This window comes from Barbatula barbatula (genome assembly GCF_947034865.1).
Source record: "Barbatula barbatula genome assembly, chromosome: 8".
Taxonomy (NCBI): Eukaryota; Metazoa; Chordata; class Actinopteri; order Cypriniformes; family Nemacheilidae; genus Barbatula; species Barbatula barbatula.
The window spans coordinates 21107943-21130101 of NC_136771.1; the positions used below are offsets into that span (position 1 = coordinate 21107943).

At 39.2% G+C, this 22159-nt stretch overlaps 1 protein-coding gene across 3 annotated transcripts; it reads right to left on the reverse strand.

Moving 5' to 3' along the window:
* Nucleotides 1–136: 136 nt before the first annotated feature.
* Nucleotides 137–21607, reverse strand: noctb (nocturnin b). 3 transcript variants are annotated; one of them, XM_079462574.1, is made up of 4 exons: nucleotides 21398–21607; nucleotides 8552–8763; nucleotides 1966–2241; nucleotides 294–1484 (listed from the first exon to the last, which is right to left on the reverse strand). In XM_079462574.1, exons 3-4 carry the CDS (start codon nucleotides 2231–2233, stop codon nucleotides 628–630), a joined length of 1125 nt encoding a protein of 374 aa, XP_079318700.1. In that variant the 5' UTR covers nucleotides 2234–2241; nucleotides 8552–8763; nucleotides 21398–21607; the 3' UTR covers nucleotides 294–627. The 3 variants fall into 3 exon arrangements, with proteins under 3 accessions (XP_079318699.1, XP_079318700.1, XP_079318701.1); XM_079462573.1 differs by lacking the exons at nucleotides 8552–8763; nucleotides 21398–21607 and adding an exon at nucleotides 6027–6199 and having other exon boundaries at nucleotides 137–1484; XM_079462575.1 differs by lacking the exons at nucleotides 8552–8763; nucleotides 21398–21607 and adding an exon at nucleotides 3898–3999.
* Between the last annotated feature and the right edge of the window lie 552 nt (nucleotides 21608–22159).

Sequence of the window (22159 nt, forward strand, 5' to 3'; positions counted from 1 at the left end):
TTCTCATTGCATAATATGTGTAATGCAGGGTACTTGTACTGGATAAATGCATCGTCCTATTTTGACTGTACATGTAGTAATACGTGGAGCAGTGTGGTTACCTGGAAAAATGTTAAGCTTATAGGTGATGAAGCATAAATCTACATCTCTGATGAAATGCTCAAGTGACGGACAATTAAAGGATTCTTGCTAAATGGTCAACGACTTTACACAATAGACATATTTCACAAAGACAGTGATTCATTAATGGTGCATGACATTATTTAAGTGACAAAAATACACTACTATTGCTTGAATGTACACAACATTACTTTTTTATCAAACTATATTTTTATTAAGGAATACAACAATGCATTTGTTTGAGGCACATAACCTTCACCAACAAGTTCAATAATATCTGTAGATTAATTTGTTTTACTTGAATTTAATTTTGCAAGATTTGACAAAAGATGGATTTAATATGAGGAGAAATCAATAATGACAGAACGTTTATTTTGTGTGAACTGTCCCTTAAAGAATGCATCAAGAATTATGCATGAAACAACACGCAACATGTAGAAACATTGCCAAGTCGCAACTTGTTAAACATCTTGTGAAACGACTATCAAGTCTAAACTATAGATTTTATTAGTAAACAGGTTTCAAATCCTTAAAGCATAAGTCACAGACGAGCGAGAGGTGATCTGATGGGTAGTTGTAAGAAGGCAGCCTGTTTGGTCCGATCTGTTCTGCTGTAGGAAAGTCCAGAACTGCATGAACATGAAACGCACTGTGTGAATACCACACGTAATCCAGCGTGTGGCAGCTCTCCCCGCTCGGGCGGATCTTCCACGTTGTGTAAGGTGGCTCTGTTTTTCCGTCCGTGCTCAGATGCTTGTATGCGCTGTCCAATCCGAGACTAGATGTTTCAAAATTCCTGTAGACGTCCTCTGTTGGCTCTGCATTAAAATCACCAGATACTATCAGAGGAATGTCGGAGACTGGGTTTTCTTCAGTGGCTCCACTCTGTGCAATGTTCCTCAGGTTCCGCAGGAGATCCGACCCCTGCGCACTGCGTAGGACCTCCCACCCACTCCGTGCCTTCAGATGCGTTACCGCGACACAGAACGCTCGTCCCGTTGCTTGGCAACGCAGTGTAGCGACGATCGCAACCTGATTAGTCTTAAGCATCATGGCAGACAGTCGTAGATTCGTAGTGTTTATCAACTGGAAGCGTTTGTGGTTGAAGAACAAAGCACAGCCATCAGGGCCATTGTTGTTCTCGACATCCAGACACGGGGACCACGGTTTGGGGCAGAAACTGCTCTGGTAGCCTAAACTAGCCAGAATGGGCTGAAACATGTCAAAGTAGTGATCCACCTCCTGTAGACACAGGATGTCAGGTTTGTAGGTCAGGATCTCCTCTAGGATCAAATACTTCCGTTCAGGCCATATCAGTGCATCCAGGGGGCACTTCACAAAACTGTCCATGCCTTCACCGAGAGCTGCAAAGAGAGAGCGTGTTTAATAAATGGATATTTACCCCAAAATAAAAATTCTTGCATCATTAATTTACCCCGATGCCATTCAAAACCTGTATACGACTCTTTGGAACACAAAAGGGGATATTTTGAGAAATGTCTCTTTGATTTTGTGACCATACAATGAAAATCAATGGGGGCCAATGTTGTTTGGTTACCAACGTTCTTCAGAATATCTTCTTTTGTGCTCTGCAGAAGATGGAAATCGTACAATGGACATGAAGGCGAATAAATGATGACCGAATTAAATTTTTTGCCCTTTAAAGAATACACTAAGTGCATTATCTGCCAGTGAGAAAAGAGGATATCAAACTTCTTCATATACTTTCTAGCATAAAAATGATCCAATTACATGTCAAACGTACACTTGGATATAACGTAAAATATGAATCATATGGTGTTTTTATCGTTCTTTATAAATGTGAATGTACAGTCAGCTTTACACCTTGTGCAAGTACATTCCACTGCATGACTCTGATCTGCATCTGCTTCGAGTCCCCATGCCCGGTCTGAACGAAGGTTCTGTGCAGTCGCGCTGGCCGGTTTCTCAGAACCTCTTTACATTCCCGCAGCAGCTCCAAAGGGTCCACCGGGTCCTGATGCAAATCCAGGTCGCTATTTGGATTGTACCCAGAGTCACACGGCTGAGAGAGAGCAGGGCTGCTGATGGTCTTAGCCAGGGCACTATACAAACTACTAGTGCTGCTGCCCATGGAAAACACTACAAGAAAAGAAAATGTTGCTATATTAGGATCGTTCCACAATCTACCAGCAATATAGCCACAAAGGTCAAAATGTGAAATGAATAAAAGTGTAGATGGAAACATCAATTTGATACATTTTGGACTATATACTGTATAAATCAAACCCAGGCACATCTCCAAATATTGCCATTTAGAGACAAAGTTCAACCAAAAATGACATTTCTTTCATTTTTGACACAATCTCCTGTCATTCCTGACTGAGTTTCTTCTGCAGAACACAAAAGAAGATATTTTGAATAATGTTGGTACATAAACATCACTGCATGGACATTTCTCAAATATCTTTGTTTGTATTCCACAGAACAAGGTTTTGAAAGACGCTAGTGTGGATAACTACCTTATTCAATCGTATCCTGTATGAAAAACGTCTGCTAGCAGCCAACAGTACAGCAACCATGGCAACATCTCTATTAGAAGCTACGCCCACAGTGTCACACCTGCCGCCCTAGGGCAGCAGACATATGGCTACACCGAGCACCATGCAGCAGCAGTCAAACACGAGCCGACAGCGAAAAACACTCTTCACTTTGAACCGAAAGGCGTTCATGCATGTAATAGCTCCATTGATTTAAAAGTCTCAGTGCCGTACATATTCACAGGTGTAGACTTTTTCCATTCAAAAGAATGTGCCGGTGGGTTACACAAAACTCCTCTGTGGTCTGTAGGTCACTGGTAAGATCATGTTGGCCTTAATCAACTGAACATCCCTGATTAACTCTTCATTGGCTGCTAACTCGGTTGCTTCTCGGTTCTGTAGATGATGAAATTAATCATATTCAAGGAAAAAAGGGAAACTGTATTCAGATAGGCACTAGTTATGGCTTTTATGTACATAATGCATTTCGCTGAGTGAATAAACATTAAACAGGTGTTAAGCATTGTTTAAAGTTTTGAAGAAAAACATTGAATATGTGCATTTTTACTTCTAGTAATAAATCAAGCATCCTGTCAAATTTGAAGGTGATTCCACAATCTGCAATAAGTATAATATCTTTGTTGGAAAGACCCAGAAAATATTCTTCCATAACGCCACTTGGAATTGGGTACAGTACACTTTTATCATCCACTTATCCACTACTTTCCATCACAATATAGTCCAAATAACTATTTCAGATCTTCTTTAGTACAAATAAAAATGTAATCACAAAATAGACTTTGTTTGCTTCTTTGCTTCTAGGAACATGAATGCAGCAAAACAATACAAACTAAATTAACTACAGTATGCATGTAATAGTATTTATAATAAATTGTATTAAATTATTCGAAAAATATAGTATGTTTTCCATTTCCTGAAAACAAGTTGTTCCGAAGATACAAAGTTTCAGCAAGACAGTGACTAAGATCCATCTGATACCTGTACCAGGGTCCTACTAAAAACATGTCTTTATGAATTATGACATAACCATAAACCCAAAATAGCCTTATGCAGTTTTTATCATAAAACCTATACAAAGTCTATACATGGGACATCGGATTTGTAACACATAGTAAGTCACTATACAAAATCAATAACCCAAGCTCCACAGGTGAATAGCGGTTCACGAAATATTAGAAAGTAAACACCAACTATAATTCTACACATTTCATTAAGAGGAAAAGTGGTTGTATCTCACCAACAACCTCCAATCTTGAAGTTGTGTTCGTGTGTTTTCAAACAGAAATGCACCACTGGCTGTGTGTTAAACAGCTTCTGTCAGACTTAGATTACAGGCTTGAGACGTCAGGAGACCATACGGACTCACACACAGTGAGTGCACAAGTTGTTTACATGGTGCACACACAATGTAACCATCCACACGTGATGTAGCCAAACTATGAACATGCAACTTTATAGGAAGGAACAAGGTAACACCGATAACAATTTCTACACATATGGTGTAATTTTTTTAACTGAGAACTCTGTGTTTAACTTGTCATAGAGGAAACTCTGCAAGGGTCCAAACGCTCACTTGCCGATTTTAAATGAATCCCCCTCCTCCATACACAATATTTGCTTTAGAATTTTTTCAGTAAAGTTTTTACTGATATATTTTTGCATCCTCAATGTAGCCACCCTTTGCACAGATTCTTTTCTACTACTTCTTCTACTTTAGATTTTAAGATTCTTAATATACATTTTTGTCAACTTCTGACTGGTTGAGTAACTGGTTTATAAGTCCCAATAACACAATTTACTATGTTTGTCACGTGATTGTCTTACGTTAGCCATGTTAATACAAAACCTCTATACAATCCTCTACAGAAAAGAGCTGCCAAATATTACCATGCGTTTAGGTATTTACTATGGTAGAGCAACTGTTTTTTTTTAAGAAAAGAAACAAAGATATCATAGAATTTTAGAAACGTCAAATATATGAGTAAACCTCTAAAGCCATGGAACATGTCTACAGACCATTACGCAAGACGTAAACGACGCCAGAGCGCTTCCTGTTTCCGTTTTTTAACACTACACAAACGAAACAACAAAATACAACCGACAGAAGATTCAGAACTGAATCAAAATGTTAAACAAACACATTAAAGATTAAGAAAGGAAAATAAATAAAACGGGAAGTGGTTCTGGACCATTGTTGTTTATGTCTTGTGAAATGATCTATAGTATACTTCATTTTTGTCAGTGCAATTTTAAGAATGTATTTTTTCAGTTGTCACAAACAACTACAAAAGTAGTGAACCTGGAGCACCATCTTCTATACAGTGGTACCTTACCATTGTTATCACTCTGTACCACAGTATACATCACATCACTACGGCCCCATAACAACACCACAGTACTACCACCACCTTTTCTTTTGTAAACAATATTTGTTCACTCTTTTGTGTAAGAGCTTTGCAGATGGGTCCAACAGAAACTGTTGACCTAGGCATTTTACAATGTTCTACTGATACAGATGGGATCATCTTGTAGGGATATCACAGCAATGCCAATCCCTCCATCCCTCTCTGCTTTGCGTGTCCTTCAACTTAAAGCCGGAGGTCACTTTAAAAAGTCACAGATCAAAAATAGCTTCATCGACAACACAAACAGAACGAGTAAAAGTGTACAGTACTGGGATAACAGCACTGATACATCAAAATGTATCTCAAGGGGGATTCGACTTTATGCTTGAGATCAAGACACCGGGTCTTCGTTCATGAGATCCAACAGATCCCTGCTGTCTGACCCCCAGTGACCTGAAGCCATCTGTGTGATAAAACCCAGGACAGCTGGGGGAGAGGTCGTGGGAAAGATTACCGATTTGTGGAGATATAATATTATATTATAATGATCGCCATAGGTGAACATATCTATTGGCACATCACCAATTTTTACGTTTAACTATTTGTAGCGGTATCTGACATGTGCGGTATTTTTCATAGTAACAGTTACCGATATCATCTTTATCGCTCATCTTTAAGGATAAACTAATGTTAAGTTCAACAAGTGAGCACATTGAACACGTTGCGTATAATAGTACCGATATTACAGCACGAGTCAGACGCTAAACATCGATATAAATACGCAATTCACTGGGATCGACCCCGCGATCTCTGCTTTGCTAACGCAACGTGAACCTATTGATCTACAGAAACGTTATGATTCATAACATTACGATATATTGCGTTTGAGTAGGCTGCTTTGGTGACGCAGTCTTACTAACTTGCGCTGCCCCGGACATACGGCAGAAACGGAAAGCGCATGCACCGTACAGTAGTTATATGACAGGTAAGCGTGGCTTAACGTAGCCCTTTTATCACTCACCAGATTGGCGTCAAATACCGTTCCTCTTGTCGGTCAGTTACCGTGTGTATCGATGGAACCAGCCGGCGTGTGATCTCAAGCGACGCTCGCTACAAAACACAGCCGCGAACCACAAGCAAGGTCATGGGATGAACGGATCTGATGGGCGGAGTTAGATCGCCATCTAGCGGGTCGACACAGCGTTGCATAGACACAAAATAAATCTCAGGTGGATCGTTTGTTTTACTTGCTAAAAGTGCATCTTTTAAATACACGTCATCACATGTTCATTTATTAGTTAATATTATATTATAATTGGATTGAATAAGTGAAGATCCCAGCAATTTGAAAATATAAAACAAGGATTGTTGGGCAATCCTCCGCACTGCTGTACAAAATGACACGCATCGGGTGTCAACGAGAGGGTCTTGCGCACTTTCTTCCTGTCAATCTGCAAGCGGTCTCGAGGGACCAAGCATCTCCGTCTCCGTCTCCGTCTCCATCTCCATCTCCATCTCCATCTCCATCTCCATCTCCATCCCCCATCTCCATCCCTATCTCCATCTCCCATCCCCCATCCCCATCTCCAATATCTATCTCCATCTACCATCCCCATCCCCATCTCCAATATCTATCTCTATCTACCATCTCCATCTCCCATCCATGGGGGTCCCCACTTTAAGACTTTTTTGGATGGGGTTAATCTCGCAATACACAATTTATACAAAATACACAATATATTTAATCATGATATGCATAACTATACACTTTTTATTATAAACAGGCTTATAAAAAGAACAGGCTTTTGTGTTGATAAAGAATAATCAGTCCAATGTTGCACAACAAAGAGAGATAAGCTACTATTCTTCTTTTAAATGGCTTACTCTGGCAAATATACCAGGGAACTACATATACGGCAATTCAAGATATGTGAAAGCATAACGTACACTAAAATACATTGACATTTCTCAAAATAGAAAATAAAATCATACACTAATGGTATTCAGATTCAGCAGTGGCACAGGAATAATTATTTCATAATGGCTCAGAAAGCAGTGATAAAGGAGCAGTCAGTACCTTCAAATGGACCTTTTTATGACTAAAACAGTGGCAAAAGGATGGAAATATGCTATCAGGCTGTAATGATACTATAGAGATGAGATATGGTATTATTCAAAGATTAAAGACAACTGGGCAAACAGTTGTCTTCAAAAGCAGTCTTTATATTATTTCATCAGTTCTATAACATCTCAAAATTAAAACAATTTATCAAGGCAATATCAGAAACCAGTGGGTGAAGACATAAACCAAAACTCAAGAAGGGAAAGTATTAATTGGCTAATGTGCCTGTATGTGGCCGTTGGCAAGACAAATCCTTGAAAAATTATTTGAAGCCCCACCCTGTCTTTCACCTGATTCATTTAAAACAACATCCTCATTTAGAGTTTACGCACAATATTTGTTTAATTCGTAATAAAACTGCTTTTTTATTTGGTTAAATTGTACCCTAATTTAGCATTATGCATTAAGTCCCTGCCTGGGCATACAGTATAGAAATACAATAGATCGGAAACAAACGATACGTGCTTTGTTTTGATGAACAAAGAAAAGATGAACAGATAAATATATATGGTCGGTTTTGCAAATGTATTGCATTCAGACATGTCTGTTCAGGTAGGCCATAATCTCTAAAACTAATTTCTCTTTGGATTCCACTGCGCGTGCAGTTTATGAGGTTTAATGAAGCATATAGGCAAGATGGAGGCAGATTTATAAGAACAGTGAGGGGGATGATGAATTATACCACATTAGGTTACCTAAAGCATAATTTGTTATAGCAAGACAAGGGAATAGGAAAATAAATCTATAAAAAGGGTGAAAACAGGAAAATAAACTCAGTTGAAGATGGAATTGCAATGCATGGTGTCAATGGAGTTTGGATTGAGTTATTTCATGTATTGTAAAGGTGAATTGTAATTTCTGTGCCGATGGAAGCAGCATGAGTTGAATTTGGGAAAATCGTGACTTTTTCCGAACAGGTTTCCAAATATCCAGTTGTTTCGACAGACTAACATTTCAGAGCATTCAAGAAAGCAAGAACAATTTTTCAGATGTTTGTTTTCTTTGAAAAGTCAATTTCACGAACGGTTTAGCTGTTGCTGTCTTTGTTGTTGCTCTCATAAACGTTTAAGTTATGAAGAGGCCATAACTGCAGCATCATGCTTTTCAATAGCGTTTTTACCCATTCGGAGGCTGAATCAGTATTTCAATTTATTTCACAATATTATATGTTTTGCAAATGGCTCATTTGCGTTTTGAAGTGCTGTGTAAAACGGACTGTATTTTGTCCGGTCAGCTGCCTTTGACATCACAGCTCAGGGCAGTGAGCAGGGAACGTCTCTGGACTGTGTGAGCGTTCTCGTGGTGCCATATGCTGAACAGATTCCGATTTTTGTCATGTTCTCACTTTAATTACCTCATTTTTAACCTATAGGATACACTGAGGTTGAAATTATGCACGGTGAAGATTATGGTGAAACTCATACCCGCAGTGAATCTCCTCAAAATCGATCCCCCTGAGGTCTTCACTGTCACTGCTACGCTAATGGCTAACGCCAGTGGCAGGATAATAGTTGGGACATGACCTGTTTGTCGACCCCTCCATTCTTTTTTCCTTTCACGGTCCCTCCGTTCCTGTTCTCTTTCATCTCTAATTCCGTTCTTCTGACACGGTTGACAGGAAAGCTGTCAGATTATGCTGAAAAGAGAAAGGAGAGGTTGTTAGTTAACTCTGAATTTCAGAGAGACTCTAAAGGACCGATACAGGGTTATTTTTAAACTTCAAAACGAATCGAATCTCTGCCATTGCACTGTAGTACAATGTTTTGTTCTTGAATATGGTACCATACTAATGCATTAACAATAATTACGGTGGTATTGATATCTGTTACTGGCTTTTTACAGTACCAAAGGTTGCCTTGTGTTCCTGCGAAGAGACATATTATGAACTGGCATTCATTTTTTTTCTGAAGTTGATCATATGAAGTGTTTTATCGCTAACAACCAGCATGGTTTGGTTTTCCGTTCAGTATCGCAGTTGTGTGTTCAAGACTCTTATAGAACCTTGATTCTCTTTTCATGTGACATGTGAGTAACTGCGCTGCACTTTTGCTGTCCAGCCCAATATATGGCAGAAAGTTTCAAAACAATTTTGGGACCAACAAATAAACAATATTAAGCTTTTTTTGCCATTGCTGTTAACAGTGAGATGTTTTTCCACTTTTCCACTTTTGATGTGTTCAGGAGTAATAATACCATAATATTTTGTTTACCTCACTGTGACGGCAGGACGTTCTAGGACACCGAATATTAATCTGGGGTCACATGATAACATTTTCAATAGATCATAAAGTAAAAACGCCGTCACACCACGAACGATATAAAAACGATCAAGTTTTAAAGATGTTCAAATAGGACTGTTCAACGATTATCGCATCCAGAATAAAAGTTTGTTTTTAAATAATATGACTGTGCATATGAATTTTGTTTTTATACAAAATCACATACTCATGTACATATTTAAGAAAAATAAAAAATGTATGTTTAAATACAATACATACATATATAAATATATACATGCAAAAAACATATACATGTATGTGTTTATAAATACAAAATAAACAAGCATATTGCACAGACATTATCATGTAAACAGAAGTTATTTTGGATGCTAATAATCGTTGAACAGCCATACAGTATGTTCTAAATGTAAAAGACTAGCAGAACGATCACTTTAAGAGTATTTTTTTGTTCTAGCCGATGAGACGAAACCTGTACAGCCAATAAAAGTCCATTTAAAATGACGCTAGCAGTTCACAAGCTTTCAATAAGATATATTATTAGTTTTCATTTTTTGTGTAAGCGGCCCTTCAGGCATTTTTTGTAGCTTAGTTTCACTGGCTTTTTTGATCTAGAGAATCATTTTTTAAGTTATGAAAATATCAGTATGTTTTCATAGAGCCTTTAATCTCAAAAGATCAAGGATTCCTCAAGATATGAGCTATATTGTATCTTAATTTAGACACTTAAAAATGTTCTGTTGGCAGGGTAAAGAAGAGAGAGAATGAAAAAAGGAGAGATGTACTCCAGCATGTACAATTCTTAAGCCTTAAGTGTCGCGTTCAACAAATCTGCATTCAGCTCCATTGAGATTCGTCGACTCTGTATTCGGTTTCTAAGACCACCCTGTTATGATTTGGAGTGGTTCCTGAAACGCTTCTGAACATTTTTACTAAACCAAGATCGTATAAGATCACCTCTGGAAGCTAAGCAGGCTGTGGAGAGTAAGTTCACCTGCGGTTCGATGTTTTGACTGTTCCTTCTAAAAATGGGTCTATGCTCGTAGATTCTCAATCTCGCTGTCTCTCGCCCACCAGACAAAGGAAGGTCTTCCATCTGCTTCCCTTCTTTTTGCAGTCTTCCTTTCTGTTCTTGTCGTTTTCAGAGTCGGATGAAAGAAAGCACAGGGGCGATCTGGTCATCCGGATAAAACGACAGTGGATCACGAAGGGTTGAAGATGACCTCCATCTTCAACCTACTGGGCACACACTTAATGACTCTCTCTCTCTCTCTCTCTCTCTCTCTCTCTCTCTGTTTGTATGTTTTACACTGTCCACACTGGTTAACTCAGGTTTCTCTAGTCTACAGCCTTTGCATTATAAGCAGCTCACTTTATCCTTTACATGCCAATCAAAAGTTTCTTGCGCACGTGTTTTCTCCTTCTCCCCATGTCACCGTCTCCATTCCTCTCGGTGGAAATCAATACTGCTGTTGCTGCTGGCAATAACAGCCGAGCTTCTATACGAGACTGCCGTGAATGTGTTTGAGCGTGCGTGTGTGCGCAGTTCCGTCTTATGTGTCACTATTTAAGTCCTTGTCCTTTTCTCAAGGATGTTGTAATTGACTGGGCGTGAGGACACACGCGCGTGCACACTTCATTACTTTCTACACTGTGAAGCTGGAGCATCGATCTATGAATGACAAGCCTTTTTATTGGCAAAATCAGACAGTTATGTTTTTGCCATTTCCTTGCTCGAGGCCAAATGCAATACGGAAACTGATGCGCGTACGTCCGCCAACAGGCCCTCAGGCAGGATTAGAGTTTTTGATTAATCCGGATGGTTCATTTGTTTGACGTTTGTTTGACAATCTCGAGCTAAACTAACTTGTATACTGGCTGACATTTCAATTTATTTTGTTCTTTTGATCTGCTAAACGAGCTCAGTGAATGTTAGCTGCGTGGAAATAACCGCACGTCGTGTCATGTGTTTGGCATTGTTCACGGATGATTCCAAAAACATTTTGTGTGGGGCCGTGAAGCTTTTATAAAAGATATCAGTCCATGCTAAAGTGGCTCTGGAATCGTGTGAAATGCAACCGCAGGGCGGTGAAATCTCTCAGGGATTGTTTTAAAATCACATTAAAAACAGCCTTCCTGTAAAGTAGAAAATGCCTAAGATCTATTATTTTATTATTTTTGGATAGAGAGGCACCAAGCTGCTGGATTCTTTTGGTACGGCATTTACATTTTTTATCTGTAGAGGGCACTGCAGGCTTACAAAGAGTCTTAACCTGTTCACTTCTTACCTGGCCTCTCTCTCTTCTTTCTCCTCCTCCTCGTCCATTTCTGATCTCTTTCTTTATCATTAGTGCACTCTTTCACTCTAATTTATGCAGTTCGGTAATCCTCTTTGCAATATCTCAATGACCCTTATATCTTTCATCTCTTTTTTTGCTGTCTTATTTGCTGCCTCGCCTTCTCTTCCACTCTTTCCCCCGTCATTAAAACTTAACACTGTGTCTTTTGCCCTGTGTCATCTCCTGCTTCTACCTTCAAAGCAGCCATTTGTGTCATACTCTCTTTTTCTGCCCAATTTTTCCCTTGTTCTTCTATCTAACCTCCATGACCTCTTTCTCATGGAAGCTCTTTTTTGGGTCATCTCCTTGTTTATTTCTCATTTCACTTTCATTCATACGATTGCACCACAAAATTACGTACGTTTGCAGAGCACAGGTTGTGTATCATCCGCATAGCAGATAGGAAAAGCAATGTTTCTAAATGACAGAGCCTAGGGATGTCATGTATGCAGAAAATAGTAATAGACCAAGCACTGAGCCCTGAGGCACCCCTGTTTCGAGATGTTGGGACTCAGAGACCTCACCGGATACTCTTAATGACCTACATGAGGACCATTCCAGAGACACCAGCCTTGAGAGTCGACAGGAGGATGTGGTGGTTAATGGTGTCAAAGGCGGCAAATAGATCCAGTAGGATAAGAAAAGATAAGTTAGAGGTGGCTCTTTTCAGTCTCAGGACTTCGATGACAGAGAGGAGCGCCGTCTCAGTGGAATGGCAGCTCTTGAAACCAGACTGGTTGCTGTCCAGGAGGTTTGTTTGGGGTAAGAAAGGATGAGAGCTGGTTACATACAACACGTATTTGTGTCAGATCATTTCATAGCCAATATATAACTTAAATATAAAAGTAAATAATAACAACTGTATAAAATAACGAATACAACGTTTCTTTGCAATTATTTTGGTGTGTAATTATTTTGTGTTTTAAAAGACAGAGTAACAAATTAACAGAACGATGAATCAACTGAGGTCATAATGCAAGGTCATTATGATTACTATAATAAAAGGTTGCAACCAAATTGTAAATTGGTGAGACCAATTGAGAAAGTGGGTCGCACCAGTGCGACCAGTGGGGGAAATTAGTCTAGAGAAAAACAGACCGGATAGTGTCAGTTATCGTGGCCGACATAATTCTCAATATTTCAATATTAATTCTCAATAAGCGTGCATCTCAATATTTTTTGTTTCTGTAAGATTTCTTTCTGTTTTTCACAATAAAGTATTAACGTGGCCAAATATTGATCTCCTAAGTTTTAGGAGAAATAAAAACCAGATATAAAGTACTACAGTAAAAGCTATAAATGTATGTGGATGGCATAACTCAGATCCAGTCTTTAATGATAATTTTGAATAATGCTCATATCGAAATCTAAGACGCATGACTGAAGACTTTCATTTAAAAAAAATCTAAAAGTCTGACCATTTTAAGATTGTCCTCTAGTTGTGTTCTCCTCTAGTGTTGCATGATCCACATCCATCACATTTTGGCTGTTAAAACCATTCACAGACGATGATCAATCGCATTTAATTCACTCTGACCGGTGCAGACGGCAACACATCACACACTCGCCTCACGTTTCTGAAAGGCCGTTTAGTTTCAAACATGCAGGATTGGATTTTTAGATCGTGTTGCCTTTCATTGAACAGTCAGCGCTATGATGCTCCAGGGTATTAGAGTATTTTTGAGCCAAGTCAAAATGTATTTTCAAATTGAAACGTAAACAATCTTTTACGAAGAATAGAGGCTTTATCATGTGTGCTTAGATTAAGAGATTTACGTGTGTGTGGCAGTAGTATTGTGTGTGGTGTTTTTTCTCGTCTTGCAGCGAGGGTTATATAAGTGATTACATTTTAATCTTTTCCGTGTGTGTTTGCTCGTAGGAAAGTTAGATGGATGTGGCGAGAGTGGTGCAGAAGGAAGTATAGATTAAGAATTTTCCTGCCTGAGATTGAATCTCTTACTTTTTGATGTTTGGATCCAAAGTGTTCTAAGAGAGAGGGGCGGAGACAACTTCTGATTGGCCATAACGCGTTATCTGCGTGAATTTTGGACGACAGACTCTGGGTCAAATCCATGGACGTATCAAACATGGACGTAGTGTCAGTGTCGTCACCTGTAGGTTTGTGAAGAGCAACCTTGAAGTAAAGTAGGCGGAGCCGGTCGTAGCCATCTTGGCAGCGCGTCGCCACGTGTCACTCCTGCATAATAACGTGGGATGTGGGTGGAACTGTGAAACTACTTGTCACTGAAGTGGCCACGCCCTTAATTATGCAGAATTTTAAGGCTTTATATTAGGGGTCCCAAACTACGGCCTGCGGGCCGAATGTGGCCCGCCCACAGATTTGGACCGCCCTCTGAACAATGCCTGAGACATATCACATTTTCTTTGTTTAAATATATGGTTTCACTTATATCATGTCTTTATTTGATAATAAATATTGGCTTTCAAGCTAAAATTTCCCTAAGTTATTAACATAGCCTAATTATTTGTTAAATTCACATACCAACAGAATGGTATGCTCAACATAACGTACCATTGCGATCGAACAGCTGACGGGCGAACAAAATAAACGATTCTACCATTAGGAGGCATAATAAATACATTTCAAATCATATTTAAATCTCCACAATAATTTGAGTAGTACCTCCGGCCCATTTAATTTTCTGTTGCAAACCGACCCGGCCCCCCATTAAAGTCAGGGAGAATTACGTGGCCCTTGCATAAAAAAGTTTGGGGACCCCTGCTTTATATAATTCAAACAGATTAGTTATAAAAATATTCAATCTTTTTTTTTTCCAGGCGGTAAACAAGTTTTTCTCCACTATAAAGTTGGCCATTTTAACATGGGGCTCAATAAGATTCTGCTCTGTTTTGGAGCCAGTCTCTAGTGGCCAGACAATTTATTGCAGTTTAAGTCATTTACAATGGAGGGTGCTGCATGGTGCTATTGCAACCAATGCTTTTATTTCTGTAATTACTTCTGACAGTACTGATGGTTGCCCTTTTTGTTTATTAAAAGAGACATAAATGTGTGGATTGTGGGTGGCTAAAACATTTATTTGAGAGTATGGAAATGTATTTTTAGTTTTTAGTATCTGTGGATTTAAAAATGTGAAAAGACATTGTCAGAAGTCTCAATTGCTGAATTTAGCAAAGATGGCAATTTACGTCACGAGAAAATAGAGTAAAATACCCATACCAACTTATTAGCTGTTTTCCTAAAGCTTGTAAAATCAAGGACAAAGTTTGAAATGATTTGGTGTTTAAATGGGACTCTTTGTGAAATTGTTGAGGAAGAGTTGTATTTTTCTTTTTTGTTAAGATAATTTGAACATGCCACAAGTTGGTAAGTGTACTTTGTGTACATTGTAATAAATTAAAATTTAACGACTTTAGTCTTTCTGCAAGTTCCCAGTTATGTTTCATTTAAATATTAACTTCATATCAGATGTTTCTCCTACAAGTCATTAAAAATTAAATCCAATGAGACATCTGTTGACATCGTAGGAGCTTTGGAAGACATCGCTGAGATAAATTAAATAACAGATCAGTTTTGACCAATTTGATTTGATGAAATGCAAGATCAGTGATGGCATTTTTAAAACTATTACAGACAATCATGTCACATTTGGTGACATTGCTGAGCTCTCGGCTCCATTTGCTTCTCATCTAACCTTGGAAAACCAATTGAGAGATCTCATTTGTGATTTGTCTCTTCGACAGGTCTGTTCCTTTTTAAAACATCCTCTACACGACTCATTCAAATTGTTAACTGTTTCATTTACGATAGGGTTTCAGTACTCGAGCATCACAGCTGCAGCCTAAACAAGCTTGATCAGGTTTGCGACGTGATGCGTACCGACCGAGGCTTTGTTAAAAATCGCCGCACGAGGCTGCGAAACGAGTTTAAGCGCAGCAGGCCGGAGTCATATCTGTCAACGCTTTGTTGCCTTGCTGTTAGCAAACAAGAACTTCTCCTGAGAGGCTACTTGAAGAAGCTTCGCCATGCCAACAAATTAGCAAATGCCTGGGCCGCTTGGCGAGCATGTGTCTGTGTGCGCGTCTTGACAGAATTCATTTATGGAAGTGTTTCGTGGCGCTGCATCTGTGCCAAAATCTCTGCGAGGCTTTTGGCAGCGTTCGGGTGTGTGTATGTGTGGGTAGAAGGATTTTTGCTCGCCGCTTGGGGGAAACGCTCGATGCCGTCTGCATAAGTCTGTGTGGGAACCTGTTTGTGCTTTTGCGTGTGTTTATTCTCTGCGGTGGAGTATGAAGGTTGCTTAGGGCTGGTGGATGGTGTAGGTTGTTAAGTGGAGGCAGATAAACACGCAGTGACCCGACAATCTGTTTCGAGCTTCCTATATAAGACCAAGGCGTTTGCATGCGTACATCGATGTCGCAAGCAGTTTGGTGGGAATTCTCCGCCGTAGGACACACGGTCTCGCATGAGCATTTGTCATGATTATGGTGTTGTTTCTGTAGTAGTTGTGGATTGTGTTTGTAATTGGCCTCTAGGTGAGATGTTTCCGTTATTGATGCAGATGGTTAATTACCTTTATTTGGATTTCCTGCTATTACCCTTTTTTACCACGACATCACTTTCAATCAACCTTTTCATAATGTCAACAGTCATCAGCGCTTCCACAAACAGATTCACATTTTGCTTTTTGTTTTTTCATTTTTGTGTTTGTTTCAAAAATGTGTTTGGACGAGAGAGTCGGGTACACAAGCGTGCAAGACAGCTGTCTCTCTCTCAACTCTCCAACCTAACCTAATATAAGTGAATATTGAAATATGTAAATGCATATGATTTAGTACAGTAGTGCGAGTAATGCACAATAGTAGTTTGCCTTAGTAACTCTCTGTCAAGCTTGCCATTTTAAACACTCTGATGAAACAATTTATAGTCTGCGCTTATTAAAATGTATGTGAACGGGCACGGGTGTGAATCTACATATGGAAGTTTTCAGAACCCTATTCAGATGGGACTAGTTTTCCCTGAGGTGGTCCAGTGAATGCATGTCTCACGGACATACTTTGTGATTTTAATCCCACCTGAATTAAACCCCTCACGCAACCCACAATATGAATTAGAGAACAAATAGCCTGCTTCTTGACAGTGGGCAACCTCTGAGAGATTTAGTCGTGTCCGGATAGATAAGACGTGTGTGATTGCTTCTTGTTGCACTGCCCGGTGCTCCTTCATTATGGATTTATACCTTATTGCCAACTTTCTCTGTATAAAATGACAAGGGGTTCAAGTATTGCTAGTGACCAATCCCATGTTCATTTTGGTCAATAAACCAACAAGACGAGTCTTTTTAGAGTGGCCGCTATCGCAATAGTGCCAAGCCTCATTCTCCACTTAAAGGCACAGTTTACCTAAAAATGACAATTCTGTCATCATTTACTCACCCTCGAGTTTCTCCGAAGCTGTGTTTGCATGTAACCTAAACGTTTTGGCCAACATTGATTACCATAGGAGGAAAAATAACATTGGTAGTCAAAAGAACTGAACTGTTTGCTTTCCTACATTCTTCAAAAAAACTTATTTGGTGTTCAACAGAACACACTGATTTATAAAACAATTTTCCTACTGGTAGTCAGTGGTGGCTATGAACTGTGACTATGAACTAAATTACACCAAAGCTTTTCTGTACCTCAATGGTTGATCATTGCGTTAGCAGAGCAAATGTCTTAGATTCGATTTCCAGAGAAGATGCATACAGTCTAAAAAATGGTATGCCTTGAATGCAATGTTGAGGTGGTTGCAAATGTGCCAGAAGCCCAACGGATGCATTCTGCATGCGTAAGGTCAAGTTCACACTCAACTCCTGATGCAGGATTTGCATTTTTAGCTTTATCTTTCATTTAATGTATTAACCACAGGTGGCCTTTGAACGTTATTCAATACTCTATGTAACATGGTTGTTTTCATGTACAGTATCTATTATTCATGTGGTGGAATCGAATAACCTATAATGGCTTTTAATGTATCTTCCAACTTGTTCTGGTAGATGCGTGAATCTATGTAACCCCAATGCATTGTAATATGATTGTTAATATTCTACGGGGTGTTTAGCCTCCCCGGAATTTTTGTTATTAAGATCATAATTATGCTATATACCCATTGCTCCTTGAGAAAGACAGTTGCTTCAGGGTAACTATTCAATTCAGTTTACCCTCTGTAAATTGCTTTGGATAAAAATTTCATCAAAATTGTAAAGTATTAGAATATTTTCCAACCGTAATTGCGTAAACTATAATTTCATGGACATGGAAAGCGAAAATGTACTAAGAGGCTTTGTTTTTTTGTATCTGTGTGAATGCAGAGCCCGTCCTGCTGTGTTGGTATCTAATCCATATTGAATCCATTCGCAATGGTATTTTTCTTTCACTCCGCTGTCTTTCTAATCTCGGTTATCCATCTCTTAATTAGCCTCCGCTTCCCGAGCGCTCAGACAAACAGGAAAGCTTGATCTCATTTCATGCTATCTTTTTTATTTTTTGTCCCGTCTTTGCATTTCCTGTTCTCCTCTTGTCGCAGACTTTTCAAAGTGCCGCCCATGCGGAAAGCTGCCAGCGCTGCCAGGCTTGCTGATGTGAAATGTGGCACAGCTCCCAAGGACAGTTTAGCCCGAGCGTGGATCATCCCACCTGGACAAAGACCAGAGAAGCAGATTTGTCTCGTGCTCAGCAGCCCTTTCTCTCCTTTAAAGTGCAGGATTCCCCTGAGTGTGTGTGTGTGTGTGTGTGTGTTTGGCTACTTGTGGGAGTCAAATTGTTGAAAATGTTCTGATAAATGTAGTCAACGGTGTCAAAAAACAACTTATGCACCTCTCCATTTATTCCAAATCTATATAAATGTCATTGTTCTATGGAACACAAAATAAGATATTTTGAAGAATGTGGAAAACCAAACAATAGTAATAGTTCTTAGTCAATAGTGCCATAAAACTGTTCGGCTACAAACATTCTTCCAAATATTTCCTTTTATGTTTAGCATAACAAGTGAGCAAACAATGACACAATTTTCATTTTTGGGTGAACTGTCCCTTTAACAATTACGTTTTCACAATCGACCGTCGATGTCATTTCCCAGTAAGTACTTGCTAAGTAGTTACATCCACCCAACAGAAACCCGAGGAACACACTAAAGGGTCTGATGGGAATTTAGATAATGCATTTTCTTGTCAAGGTGCTTCAGCAGACATGACCATTGCGCTCCAAAAAAACCCCCCAGAATTAAAGCGAGTATTATTGCTCTGTGGAAGCCTTTGCGCAGAAGCGTAGAGCTGCGGAGGGAGCGGTAATTAAGTGTTGGTCTGATGGCTGAGATACAGTAATGAGGTAGTGTATGGGGAATATAGAAATGAAGAGGTGTTGTCTCAAATGATCACACACACTCTGAGCGCAGACACACAGCCGTTAACTAAGGCCCTATGAGACTACATTTGAGCTTAATGATAACATAATATCCCACTTTCTCTCTCTCTCTCTCTCTCTCTCTCTCTTCCTTTTGTTCTTAACCTCTCTCCACCGTTCTTTCAATCACTAGTTATAATATTCAGTTTTCCACTGCTATTTTTACGTTCCCTTCATTTTTTCTAGCCTTAAGGGTGTGTGACTTCTCCAAATACACACTCCTAAGATGAGCAAACATTTCCTTTACTGTTATTTATTGAGGGGTGGAGTTGTTTTTGGAATGCACGTGTGAGAGATTCAGGCTCTGTGTTCTCTCGGGTGTTGTATTTCGCCGGCTAGTCTGTGGTCCCTCAGGCACTCCTGGTCTCTATTAGAGGTTCTATACTTCAATCGCTCCCACTTCACAAGGACAAAAATCGCTCTCAAACAACGACCCCTCGGTGGTCCTGCTTAGGTCCTCTAAAATGCTTCTATTACTGCCAGGGAGAGAGAAAAATACTAGGTCCGTGGTTTACTCACCTGTAATGTTCTGTGTGTTTTTTCTAGTGGAACACATAAGGAGATTTCAAGCAAAATGTTTGATCAGTTTTTCCATGCAATGAAAGTGGATGTTGACCCATTTCAAAAATGTTGAATTGAGAAAACGGTGCCATTTGAGACCACTGACTGAAAACAGCATCTGACCACCTGACTGAAAACAACATCTGACCACCTGTCATTGACAATTTGATAAAAAGTTTGCAATATTCATTAAATGGTTGCTTAAATTTCGTTCCTCGTAAAACAAACATGACTTCAGAACATGGAGTACTTGTTTTATCTTTGACTGGTTCTTAAATTCTACTATGTTTTGGTAGCGTGTCTGGAGTGACATGAGGCTGAATGAATGACAACGTTCTCACTTTTTGGATCTTGCAAGATACTAGTTTGTGAAAATCTTATGTTGATATGTTGAGTTGTCCAACGTCCTATTCTTAAACCGAGTGATAATTCTATCAGAATGAGAATTCATCCCCGCAACAATAACCTTAGTAAGTAAAAATCGCCAACCAGTATAAGTCCCAGCTGTATAAAGTACCTCTGTATCTCAACATCGTACCATTTTCTCAAATGGAAATTCTAACCATGTCCTCCAGCAAGGGTCAGATTCAAGATCAATGCTTTCCAACTCAACCCGCTGCACAATTGTGTTCTGTACTTCACAGAACATCCAGAGGATTGAGACGTGCCTTGAACGATTATCGTCTACACTGATGGCAGAGCAAAGTAACATTAAGCACAGTAAGGCAGACTTTTACATGTGTCTTTTCAAAACCTGGAACATAAAAATAACTGTTAGATACAGTTCCCAAGTCTGAGACCACTAGTGAAAGGGCATCTGTTTTGCATTTTTTATGTTTGATATATTCTTATTAAAGTAAAAATGTGAACTGGTATTTTAACATGGAATATTTAACTTATTTACACTCCTACAGGCATGGAGTCCAAAAGTTTAAAGTGAACGTTTACACCAAAATTAAAATTCTGTCAGCATTTAATGTCATTTCAAACCTGTATGACTTCTGCAGAACACAAAAGAAGATATTTTGAAGAAAGTTGTTAGCCGAACCGCAATGGCACCCATTTACTTGCATTGGTTTGGTGTGCATGCAATAGAAGTATGAGTGCCGTCGCAGTTCGGTTAGCAACTTTTTTTCTGAAACAATATTTCTGTTTAAACTTTCATTTCATTTATTGAAATGACAAGAAGGTGAGCAAATGATGACAGAATTAACCGTATAAGTTACATAAGTGTTTCAGTGGAAATTAAAAGGCAGCATAGCTTACTTAGCATCATACATTTGCTTATTTAAATCATAAATGTGTTTATGATTTATAACTATATATTCTGCTTAGAGCTCCATATTTATTATGCATATCTTGATTCAATATCAGTTCTTGTCTAAAAGGGGAGTCTGAATCGCAGCGTGTTGTATAGGCGACCGAATTACAGCTAACTTTTATTTATATTCTGTTAGTTTGCATTTAACATTAGTACCTTAGATACTGTAAGTACAAGTCTTCAGCTTTTCTACTGACCTACATCTCTTTAACCAAAGCTTTTGAGATAAAACATATATGCGCTATTTCTGTTTTAAAGAACTCTTCAGAATACAGTGTGACCTTATCAAAAGCAATGCATTCATCTCCAAGCCACTGCCTCTCTTCACTGCCTTTCTGTGGGTGTGAGTGTACGAGCGTTAAGGGAGAAGTGAATAAAATGACTTACAAAAACACGATTTTTCGTCCTGAGCTTCTTTCCAACGCTCAACCCTGGAATGATTCAGAGCGGGTGAGGAATTAGACGGTAAGCGAGAGATGTGGAGAGAGGGAGAGAAAGAAAATGGGGAGAAAAAGCGGGAGAATGAAAGTACTCCATCCCTGCTTTGTGGAGAGACTGTGTTAAGAGGTCTCCAGTTAAACCCGTTGCCTCTTTCTCTTATCAGCTTAAACTATTGACAGTCATTTTCACTGCACAGACCAAATAGGATTAACAGTCTGCCGAGGAAAGAGGCGGCCGACTACAGAGAGACGCATACGGCTCCTTTCTCTCAAGCTAGCATAATACGTCCATTCAGAACTATGAATAACGTGCTGTTATCTGAATGCCTTTTCAAATCTGTCACATGCATGCTCGCAGTCAAATCTCAGAGTCAAGAACCACTGGGGTACCAAATATGCACTCGCTTTTAGGACCATCGGTCCATAAGCCTGTAAACGTCGTCCTGTAGTCAGTACGGTCCCGCACATCGCAGACTAACCTCGCAACTAACCAGAGCAAGTGTCATTTATTTCAGCCGATCTGTTAAGCAATGATTTGTATGAGGGGACTTCTTTCTGTAATGATTGGCTTTAGAGGGACTTTAAATGGGAAGCGATGGATTTTGACAAGGGTGTATTAGGGCAGCTTCCCTTAATAAACTCCGGATAAACATCATGGAAATGAGTCAATAAATAATTGACGAATAATTCATAACTCATTTGAATCCAG

What these genes read in the sequence shown, in the direction of transcription:
- noctb (XM_079462573.1), bottom strand. Translation starts at nt 2,233, where the DNA reads ATGGGCAGCAGCACTAGTAGTTTGTATAGTGCCCTGGCTAAGACCATC. An exon ending in GTGGAATGTACTTGCACAAG is followed by an intron (nt 1,485 to 1,965) that starts GTGTAAAGCTGA and finishes CTCTCTTTGCAG; the next exon opens with CTCTCGGTGAAGGCATGGAC.